General features: G+C 49.9%; 1 protein-coding gene across 1 annotated transcript in view; it reads right to left on the reverse strand.

Annotated features, from left to right (window-relative positions):
* The window catches only part of LOC102378924 (mitogen-activated protein kinase 15-like), a 22,466-nt gene extending 20,251 nt beyond the window's left edge, over positions 1-2,215 (reverse strand). The window contains exons 1-2 of the mRNA XM_006038991.3: positions 437-2,215; positions 7-236 (exon numbers count right to left, since the gene is read on the reverse strand). Of these exons, the coding sequence (XP_006039053.1) occupies positions 7-236; positions 437-1,009 (803 nt within the window). The 5' untranslated portion in view covers positions 1,010-2,215. The remainder of the gene's footprint in view (positions 1-6; positions 237-436) is intronic.
* Between the last annotated feature and the right edge of the window lie 9,368 nt (positions 2,216-11,583).

An 11,583-nucleotide genomic window follows, 5' to 3' on the forward strand; every position in this document is an offset into this window, starting at 1 on the left:
CGGAGCAGCTGCTGCTGCCGCGCTCGCAGCTGGTGCTGGTAGGCCCGCAGGACGCCGGAGCGCCGGAGGAGACCCAGCAGCTGGTGGCGCAGGCGCCAGTTCTCGGCCTTCACCCGCCTGATGTGCTGGATGAGGCAGCGCACGGCCGCCTCCTCCGCGCTCTTGGCCAGGGCCTGCACCTTCTGCCGGGACGCAGCCGTGTAGTCAGACTTGGCCTGCAGGAACCTGCTCTTGACCTTGTGCATCTGCTCCGTGTGCTGGATTTTTGTGAGCAGGAGCTCCTTCTGCGCAGGCGCCAGTTCTCGGCCTTCACCCGCCTGATGTGCTGGATGAGGCAGCGCACGGCCGCCTCCTCCGCGCTCTTGGCCAGGGCCTGCACCTTCTGCCGGGACGCAGCCGTGTAGTCAGACTTGGCCTGCAGGAACCTGCTCTTGACCTTGTGCATCTGCTCCGTGTGCTGGATTTTTGTGAGCAGGAGCTCCTTCTCCAGCTCCCTGACCCTGATCAGCTGCTCCAGCTGCAGGTCCTTGTAGGGCTGCAAGTCCCTGACCTCCCTGCTCATGAGCGCGGACTTTGTCTCCAGCTCCATTAGCTTCTTTCTCAGCTTCCTCTCCTCCTCGGAGTAACGCGCAACCATCTGCTCCTTCTGCCTGTGCACGGCGCTCAGATCAGAGTGGTTCTGGTCGTTCAGCATCACGACAGCGTCCTGGCACTTCTGAGTGTGCTTCCTCATGTAGGTGGTATAGATTTTACTGTTCTGCTGCATCTGCTGTGCCTCCTTGTCCAGAAACTCGTTCTCCTGCAGGAAGTGCTCCACTCTCTTCTTGTACGTGTCTATCTGTTCAGTCAGGACCTCGCATTCCTTCTGCAGGTACCGTTCCCTCTCGGTGACAAGCAGGTCTGTGCTGCAACTTGCATGGGGCCGTTCACTGTTCTTGCTGTTTGTGCCTTGTTTGCTTTTCCTCAGATCTGCAACTCCCTGTTTTGGCTGCCGCTTCTTGGACGCCATGTTCTACGCTGAAGCACCAGGTGCTGTAAAAGGCAACAGAATTGAAGCTTTGAGGGTCTCTCATATTACGATTGAATAACCCATTCCCCATTTGATTATGACTAGGAAGCTTTTAACAGTCTGGCATTGCATTTTCAGGCTTGGTCTCTGCTTAAGGTTGAGTTGTATATGTGTGCAAAAGTTTGATAGGTGGTATTTGAAAACAGCTTGTCGTGCCAAGCTAGTCGAGAATATGCAGCTCCCCAAATGTGAAAGAACAAGAATTGTCAGCTTTACTATTTCTAGCATTTGGAGCATTAGCTTAATATTTGACTGGGGGATAGGGGGAGGGTGAAAGAGGTGTGTCTTGCAGTTCCCATGAAAAAGTTTGGAGTGTTTCAGCTTGTTGACACATGGTACAGCTTGGTAAAGACTTTTGGCTAAAAGCCCCAAAGATTCTGAGTGTATCTTACTATCTCTTTGGGCACCTGCTCTAAAACTGAGGATGTCGGTGACATCCCCAAATCATTCCTCAGCTGATGCCTGATCTTCAGGGATCCAGGTTTTCCATGTGCCAAAGAAAAATGTAGATTTTCTCCTTTAAAGGAAAAAAATGCAGGAAATGGCAGTTTTCCCCTTGCAGACTGCCAGAGTTCCAGCCTGTGAGGGGCTGCTAAGGCTGGGGGGAGCAGGAGAGGGCGATCAGGCAGAGAGTGCCATGTGCGCACTGACATGCACGTGGCAGCCAGGCAGCATGGTGGAGAGCAGCTCCTTGCAGGTATGTCTATGCGGGGGGCATAGGTGATGCATTGGAGGGGCAGGGGGACATGGGCGACGTGGGGAGGCACATGCCCCCCCCCCCGGATTTGTCACCCACCATGGGCACAGCTGCAGCCTGGCTGGAGCAACACAGGCAGGAGCCACGTCTGTGGCCCAGCGGGCAGGACCCAGAGCAGAAGGATGGAGCAGGGTGGCGAGACTTATTGCTGCTGCCACTGCCAGGACCCTCATGCCAGCTGCGCTGCCAGCAGTGCAAGGAGTAATGGGCCGGGGTGAGGGGGAGGCTACACTGCTCTCGCCTCCTCCTGCTGCCAGCCACTTGCACACTAGCCCACAGCTCTACCACTGCCATTACGACCCATCTGTTACTCCTTGCACTGCTGGTGGCACAGGTGGCATGGGGGTCCCAGCAGTGGCAAGAGCAAGGCACCGGCATATCAGGGCTGATCCGACCCTAGCATCTACAAAGCAGCAGGGGGGACAGCTGCAGCTGGACCCATGTCCTGGTGATTGAAGGGGGCAAAGGGAGCTCTGATTTTTCCATGATAAAACCAAAATCAAATGCCAAAATATATAGATATTTAGAATTTATTTTATTATACTGATTGAGGCACTAGTAGGCTTCCAAATTACTTTAAAATTGTAAATATAACAATAAAACATTGTGTTCAACTGATGCCTACATATATAGTGGCATTTCATTTTAATTGTGGAAAAACATGGATTTGGAGGGTTTTAATCAAAGAACTTTGCATTTTTATCTGAGAACTTGGATTTTAATAGGGAGAAAACTAGGATCCATATGCAGGTCCCAAGTCCCATAGGTAATAATTTCTCTATAGAAGGGATCATATGTAAGGACTCCAAAGTGCTCTTTCTACTACACAGCTGATGAGATAAGCCAGGGCTGTCCAACTGTGAGGGCTTGTGGCCTCAAGCTCCTGCCTGGCTGCTGCTGCCCCATCACTCTGCTACAACAGCACTGTCCAGTTCATGGCCTGCAAGCCACATGCAGCCTGCAAGTGCTTAATTTACAACCTGTGGGCTCCTGCCATCTTCACTTCCTTAGCAAACTGGGATTAAGAGCTAATTTGGATCCGAAGTTAAAATAGTACAGGCTCTAGTAAGAGCTGTGGAAAGGACAGATATTCTCTAAGTACCCTGTTTTAGGAAAAGAAGGGACTCACTGGGGTCCCAAATGTTCCCAGGCATATGATGGAAGTAGGGCATCAGCTACAGAACTCCACCTGGGTGTCTGAAAGCCACTCTCCACACCCCCAACCTGAAGCATCTCTTTGAAAAGTCACTGACTTCAATGCTTTTGCTTTCCTCGACTCTGAAATGGTAATAAAGTTCCAGGTTGTTTCTCTGTCCAGGCACTCCCTGGAGCTGTTAGGCTGATAATTTCTGCTAATGAAACCCTGAAGACTCTTAGCAACTGGCTGGATTCTGAACATGCTAGTCAGGCCAGCCTTGCTTAATTGCACATATCCATGGTGATGGAATCTTACGACATCATAAATCAGACAATGTGCAAGACATAGAAGGGGACTTTGAGGTAGCAAAGCCCATCTGTTAGGTGCCCTGTTGTCTGGGAGAGTTCTCGCCCTCATGTTAAGTACCTGAGATGGACAGGAGGTAAAGCTGAAGGAACAGGTGCAGCTTGAGCCCCTGCCTTCTCTGGGGCTTAGGTGCCTGCCTCTGCTCAGGCTCAACATCTATGACTGCCCTTATGGAAGGGTCTTTCCTTCAGAAACAAAGGAGGGGAAAGTCCTTTGTTTCAAAGTGGCCAGAGAAGAAAGTGGGGGTGCCGCTTTGGCTCAACAGATGACTGAAGCATTTGTGCAAGATGTGGGAGATTGCACGTCACGTCCTAAGTGGGGAGGGTACATGCACCCCCCCACCTCTCAAACCAGCACTTTGACCACCAAGCCCTGTGATGTTTCTGTGAGGGCCTCCCTCAGTGTCTTCGATTAAAGCTATATCACTTTTTTTCTGGAAGAATTAAGTATTCACTGGCTGCACATACAAGTACTAAATGACTGCACAGTAACTGGAGTGACTGCACAGTAGTGTTCCCAAATGGCTGTTTGGTGATGCTGACTGCACAGTAGCTCATTACTACTGCACAGTAGCCCTGTATCAGACTTCACACCACATGATGCTACTGGGCAGTAGTAACAAGCTACTGCGCAGTCAGCGTTTCATGTAGACATGGCCACTGGGTCTGTTGGTGTTTGGGCTGTGTGCTCTGACTAGTTGGTGAGTGCTGCTTGCTAAGTGATTGCTGCCTCTGGGCTGACAAGGCCTTAAATAGCAGACAGAACCAGCCCTGACCTAGGACAGCAGGAAAGGAAAGCAGTTGAGGGAAAGGGAGAGCCAACTAGGCAGTTTGCAAACAGTTTGCAGGCCAGTTGACTGCCCCCCTCCTTGAAGGGGAGCTATTAAGGCAAGTTATTCCTTTAATTGAGCATTAAGAATAACTAACCTAGAGATCTAGATAAAGTAACATACATTTAGCATTTAGATATTGTTTTACATCTCAATACATGTTTAATATTGTCCATTATGTAATATTTAACTGCAATTAAGGCTGAATAAGGTTAGAGAGAAGGTCAATCCATAAGTTCAAGTTTCTAATAAAAAAGAACCCATACATTACAAAAACTAACTAAAAGAGCAGGAAGGTTTTAATGCTTTAAAAAAATGCAGGCAGGAGACTACCAATTTATTGTACTGAGTGTAGCATGTATGATTACCTGCCCCAGGGGCAGGTTTTGTGTGTGTGTGTTTGCACTAGTGCAACGAGTTTATAATTCTGAGAGAACAAGCTAGGGTGGTGGAACTGGAGCAGCTAAGGGAGGCAGTGATGATCATAGATGAAGCTTTCAGGGACACTGTACAGCAGTCCCACCTTCACTGTGGCAGCCCCCATGCTACTGAGAATGAGAGCCTCAGGGGTGGTCAGCATCAAGATGGGAAGGAGGAAAGCTATCCCTTAAATGGGACCTGCCTGCCAGCTGATGACAGCGGCCTCTTGCACCAGGGTATTCTTCCAAGGGAGGAGACCCCCACAGGATAGAAGTAAGCAAGTGGTGTTCGAGGGGAATTTGATCATTAGGCATAAATAGCTGAGTTTGAGACATCCAGGAGAACCATAGAATCATAGACAATGAGGGCTGGAAGAGACCTCAGGAGGTCATCTAGTCCAACCCCCCATGAGCGCACATCAGATCCAAGTGGCCCCCCCCCCCCCCCCAAGCCCTGTCTACAGTCTTTCTCCTCTTTAAGTAACAAGAGCACTAAATTCCCTGTTACAAGATAATATAAACATGCTGAGAAGACAAAGGGAGATCACGTTCCTAAGAAACTGCTGAATATGGAAACACCAGGAGTTACAGGAATGGGAAAGACTCAAGTGAAGTTTGCTGAATCAAATGAAGTAGCATATATACATATATATATATATATATATATATAAATATGAAATGTGAGAGAGGCCTTATTATTACTGACAGAGCAGTGGGGAGGAAGGAGATTTAAACCTTCCTGACCAACCTGATTGCCTTTTATGACCAAGTAACTAAATCCTTGGACGATGGTGTCGCCATGGACATAGTCTTTCTAGACTTTAAGAAGGCCTTTGACACTGTCTCTCACCCCATCCTCATCAATAAATTAAGCGACTGTGGCATTGATGTCTGCACAGTTGGATGGGTAAAAAATTGGCTGATGGGGCGCACCCAGAGAGTAGTGGTGGACGGGTTGTACCCAACCTGGCAAGATACGAGCAGTGGGGTCCCCCAGGGCTCGGTCCTCAGGCCCACACTGTTTAACATCTTCATCAGCGACTTGGACGAGGGGGTGGAAAGCACGCTGTCCAAGTTTACTGATGACACTAAGATGTGGGGCGAGGTGGACACACTTGAAGGGAGAGAGAGGCTGCAACTAGATTTAGACAGACTACAAAAGTGGGCAGGCAAGAACAGGATGGGGTTCAACATAGACAAATGTAGGGTGCTGCACCTGGGGAGAAGGAATCCACAGCATACATACAGGCTGGGGAGTTCCCTTCTTGAAAGCACAGAGGCAGAAAGAATGAAAATGAGCTGCCAATGCCAGACTGCAGCCAGCAAGGCCAGCTATACCTTGTCGTGCATCCAAAGGTGCATCTCAAGCTGGTCCAGAGAGGTGAACCTCCCTCTCTATGCGATTTTGGTCAGGCTGCAGTTGGAGTACTGCATCCAATACTAGGCGCCACACTTCAAAAGGGATGTGGCCAGCCTGGAGAGGGTTCAGAGGAGGGCCACCCACTTGGTGAGAGGGCAGCAAGACCGGCCCTACGAGGAGAGACTGAGGGACCTGAACCTGTTCAGCCTCAGCAAGAGGAGGCTGAGGGGGGACCTGTTACCAAATTTGCCCATTACTTTGGGGTGTGCTCATTTATTAGGGATAGTTTCTAGGGTCTTGGTGATTCTGTCAATGTGGTGCTTGTGTTACTATATGGAGCTGTATCTCTCCCTTCTGCAAGCCCTCACCCCCAGTGGAGCTATCTTGCAGGACTCAATCTCAATGGGACTGGGTTCCTCCAGTCACCAAATCAGTCATACACACAAACACACACAAATTAACGTGACACGCCTGACCTGGCCGGGCTGATCAGCATGGACAGGCTGACACCCTCATATGCCAAGAATCAGTTCATAAGAGCAACAATAAAATGCAGTCAGACACAAGCACACAGGTAAACAGAATCCCTCTGAATCCGGCTGGGTGTCCAGCTGACACCCTCATGGGCCAGCATTCAGTTCATAAGGGCACGTCTGAGTCAAACTGGGTCAATCAGCCTATACAAGCTGATCCCCTTATGTGTTTCAAACTCAGCACGTCCCAATCTTTGGCCTCTTGATGAGCAGACCCCACAATAATTTGGGCTTCACAGGGATCTTTAGCATAGGTAAAAGAAGCGTTGCTGCAGAGCACGGGAGGAAAGAGAAGCAGAGAAGGAAAAATATACCCAATTACTACCAGTTTGACTATAAAAGTTATTTATTGCTAAGCATATGAAATATATAATAGTACTAGTAGTAATAGACATGCAAAAGAAAAACAAACACCAACAATGACAATACTACCCTGGTTTCACTAAGTATTTGGGGAAACTTAGCTCAAGCTTAACTGATACAGTTCAGGTTCAGAAGTTTATGCCTAGAAAGAAGACAGAGAACGCTGGGATCTCACCTAGTCCACGGTACTCAGGCTGCAAAGCTGACAGGCACAGTCTGTAGCACAGTCCTTGAAGGGAGAGATGATCTGTTCTTCCAGCGTCCCAAGAACGACAGGGGATGGTGTCAGCACAGGGGTTTTCTTCTTCTCCTTCTTTCCTCCTGCTTCTACTTCTTTTCCTTCCTTTTCCTCTTCCTCTTCTCCCTCTAGCAGCACACACACTTACAGATTTTTATACCCTCAGTTCAGCTGCTTCGAAGCACCCTCAGTAGTGTAAATCATTGTCTTTTCTATTGACAAGGGGTTATCTGGTTTGGACCATCTCAGGAAACTGATTGATAATCAGGAAACACTTAAGATTAGGGAGTAACCCAAATACTTGGGAGCCAGCTTGAAATTCCTATGGGTGGCAGATATACTGATGGGATATCTCATGGTTTCTTCAGGAACAATAGATAGCTTGCAGCATCAGGATTTTGGATTTTTACTTGTTGTGCACAAGCCTCAGCTTAGCATGACTTTTCCAGATCTTACTATAGTCTTTTAACAGACTTAAAACAATTATTGGGGTGCTCATAACCTTTTGTGGAGAGGACTCCCACCAGTCGTCTCGGGAAAGATATGACAACACCTGGGATTAGGGCTCCAGCAGGCTGGATGCTGTGATGAACCCTTAACCATTGTTCAAATGTTGCCCATACCCCCTCTGACTCGGTCTCTTGCCTCAGCATTCCCTAACCCGGCAACCGAGTTTTAGTCAATCAAGTTTAAATAGGCCTCCCATAGTGGGACCGGGGAATGTACGGCCCGAGATGCCTATTAAACTTAGAGCTGTGTGTGTGTGTCTGGGGGGGGAAAAGTCCTTAGCAAATCCAGATTAGAACTGGTCTGATAAATGCTGAGCTGGGTGTGTGTGAACATGGGTTGATTAACATTGGAAGCACAGATTCCCCATCATGCAGCGCTCTCCTGCTTCTCTGGTCCCAGAATTCACTGCAGTCTCTGCTTCAGGCTTTCTGTTTTCCATCTCTCATGTAAATGAGACCTAGGGCAGTTGATTCACTCGTCACCCTTATCTGGTGAGGGTCTTAGGTGCGTCTCTCACTGCATCTTAATCAGTTTCGTTTAGGTAGAGGAGGGGAGGGGGGTGAGTCCTTTGTGAGTCAGACAGACTGCATCCTGTACCAGGGTTCCCCAAGAATACAGAGCTGAGACGTAACAATTCCCCCCGTTGATGGGGTGCTTGCGTTGAGCTAGTATCCCCATCACATTCTTGCTCCATGGTACTGGTTCTGGCCTTCTATCCATTGCAATCGTCGCATCAGTCTCTGGATCCAGCAAACTAGTAGCATCAGACTAATTACTAGTATAATTTGAAAACTAATGATTACTACAATGGGGTGAAGCATGACATTTAAAAGACCTGTTGCATTGGGGCTCCACCCAAACAAAACCTCCCACCAGGAGTGATGGCCTGCATTTTTAACTGTAGCTGCTAGCTTAGAGATTTCCTGATTGTGGTGTTGAATCTCGAGTTTGCCATTCTCTCCCAAAGCTTTGAGTCTTTGCAGTTCAGCTCGTAAGGAGGGATGAGTTAATAGTTCCTTAATGGTGATGAGACCCATTCCTAGTAAAATGGGGGACACCTCTTTGTAGAGCTCAGGGTAGGCATTCAAATGTTGTATGGTCCATATAGGTACAGTAAACTTAAGATCACAAGTAACAATAGTGGTTACATTACAGAAACAGCGATTAATATAAGGCACCATAGGTTGAATCCAATATCCATTAATTAATACAATATCACATCTTGTTCTCATGCACACACATGCTTTACCCACATAAACAATAGCAGATTCCCTTTCTTGGATAACATCGAAGGAACAGTGAGACTTGTTTCCAGGTTGTGGAAAAAAACATTCATCATGCTCCTCCAATGCTTGGTCTTCACAGATGTAACCTAAACCTTCTTTTCTTCTGCACCCTTTTACATTTACTGTTTTCCATGCACTATCTTTCTGCCAGGCCCAAGTGTTATGATCCCTGGAGTACATTACTGAGCTATCATCAATTTGTAATCCCAGTGGGACTACTGGGTGGATTGTTCTAATTTCCTTGCCTGTAGGGAGCCATGGCTCCATGGACTCTGACCAGGCCTTCCCATGCCAGTACCCTTGGCTCTCTGCACTTGGGAGTGAGCTCCTGATAATGTCAGCAAGAGGCTTGTTGCTCTTCAAGTCTCTCTGCTCCCCAAATTCTTTCCACCACCCCAGGACTCTCCTGGGCTCTGCCCCAACTGTACTCCCACACCTAACGAGCTGGTAGCCTGCTCACCTCCAGGCTCTTCCTCTGCTTTGGAGGCTGCTTCTGTAGCTGACTTGACTCAGGTGGCAGGGAGCCCCTCTCTCTCCCCATCTCCCTGGTGAAGTCCGCTTTAGTTCCAGGTTTAAGGGGCCCCTCCTCAGGAGGCAGCTGAGGAAGGGCCTGTAATCTTCTTATGCAGAAGGAGGGTGGAAGGCGTGTGAACAGCCTCTGGGGCATGACATTTGCAGTACTTGAAAGGCCTGTTGTGGACACAGGTCTGTGTGATCATCTCAAAGTCTCCTGTTGAGGCTATGCTGAGATATTAATTCCCCATCATAGTCTTTCCTGTCATCCCTTCTCCAATTGGCCTATCAGCTTATCCCCCAGTCTTGGTATGTCTGGACAGGACAAGGAGTCACGCCTCACTGTTCCCTGAATGCACCAGAGGTTCCAAAGTCACAGGGAAAGTGGGGGCTACTTTTTGTTACAATGCCTTTTAAAGACTATAAACCTTATGTTTGTTGTAAGACCCTGAAGAGATTCTGTGTGGTCAGGGGTGGGGGATGGTGTCAGGGGCTGTGTTGTTTTGTGTCTGGAGGTGGCCACAGAAGGAAGAAGGGGCTGGGAGGTGGTGCTGCATGTTCTGAAGGTGTCTGTTACCTGTTGGTTCTCCAAAGGTCTGAGTAGGCTGGTGAGCAGTGGGTATGGGTGGAGGGGTCAAAGCATCTGGAATCCTAACCACTCCTTCCTGAGAGGGGAGCATGGTGGAAGATCTGTTAAGATCACCTGTCATATCTCCAGAAGGCTTGAGTGCAAAGTCTGGGTCCCAGAGGCTGCTCTCACTCCAGCCTGATGCCACCAGGAGCCAGGCCAACCAAGCTAATGTGGCTGAATGGGATGTTGGCTGCATCACTCCCTTGTGTGCTTAACTATAGAAACTGGGGCACCTTAACCATGCCAGCAGACCTTTGCACACAGGGATCCTCTTCACACTCTCCTCTGCAACCAGGGCAAGCTCTAGCCTTCAGGCCTTTAGCCCAGAGGGAATCCAGACCCACAACAGGTCTATGGAGCCTTTCAGGACAGGGGTAACAAAGACAGTGGCTGGCCCCACTACCTGGACCAGGCCCCTTGCAGGGTCCACGGCCCATAGGAACAGCTGGCCCGGGGGGGGGGGGGGGGGGGGGGCCGCGCGGGGGGGTGCTGCCCAGGAGCTCAGTAGGTGACCAGCCTGCTCCTCAACAGCCTCTGGCTCTGAGCCCTGTGCTCCCCCTGCAACCTCATCACTGTGATGGAACAAAAGATGAAGGCAGTAGGTTTACGGGAGGGGAAGGGGTCCAACTGTCCACCACTCAGGGGGCAGTCATGTACACCAGAGCAGAGCAGCCTCATCTGGGATAGGAAGCGAAGGCCTTGATTTGGAGCCCAACAACCTTCCTAACTGCATCCATCAAGGGGTAACTTGGGAGTGAAAATGCAGGCTGCCAGGCCCGGGCCCCAGGAGAGTGGCTGGCCTGTAACACAAGTGCTCATTGCCCAGGTACTCCCCAGGTCTAGTTTGTGTGGGGGCCATTTCTCTTTGTCCCCTCCCTATGTCACCCCCTTCCGTCCCTCCCAAATACGAGACTTTGTTTCCTGCATCCCCCCTCCGCTGAGATTTGGAAAATCATCTGTGTCCTCAGGGGCCTTGAACACTCAAGGCTGAAAAGGAGCTTGTGTGGCCCTTGCTGGGGATGAGGGTAGAGGTGTGTAGCAGGCTTACCTTTTCAGGGCTTGGGTTGAGTCCCAGGATCGAGAGTCTGCTGTTTGATTGGTGGAGCCCGCCCACCAATCCGGAGGCAGCACAAGGGAAGCAATGCCCCACCCTTTTCCAAAGGGAGGGGGTCAAGGAGTTGCTGGACCTGATTGAAGACTGTGCTTTGCAGGTCTGGCAGACTTCATGGGCAAGGCCTCAGTAAAAGCCCAGCATGCTTAACAGGCTGGGCAGATGTGAGGGACTCAAGAAGAGTAGAGCCAAAAAAAGCTGGGGAGCTCTCCCCCAGTGGGCAATAGGCTCAAGGCTCCTGAAGCTGCCACTGGAGGAGCTGCCTTGGGAGCAGTGTGAGACTGTTTGGGCTGTTGACAGTGCACGGGGATGGTGCGGGGAGACAGCTCGGGCCCATCATGGTGCACGGTACGGTGCACGGAGCCCAGGTGTTGGGAGCTGCAAGCAGCAGCTCGAGCATGCAACTGTGACAGGGCCAGCAGGCCACACGGTGCGTGGAGCAGTGCACAGAGCAAGGGCC

This window comes from Alligator sinensis, unplaced genomic scaffold, assembly GCF_000455745.1.
Source record: "Alligator sinensis unplaced genomic scaffold, ASM45574v1 scaffold1029_2, whole genome shotgun sequence".
In the NCBI taxonomy this organism is placed as follows: Eukaryota; Metazoa; Chordata; order Crocodylia; family Alligatoridae; genus Alligator; species Alligator sinensis.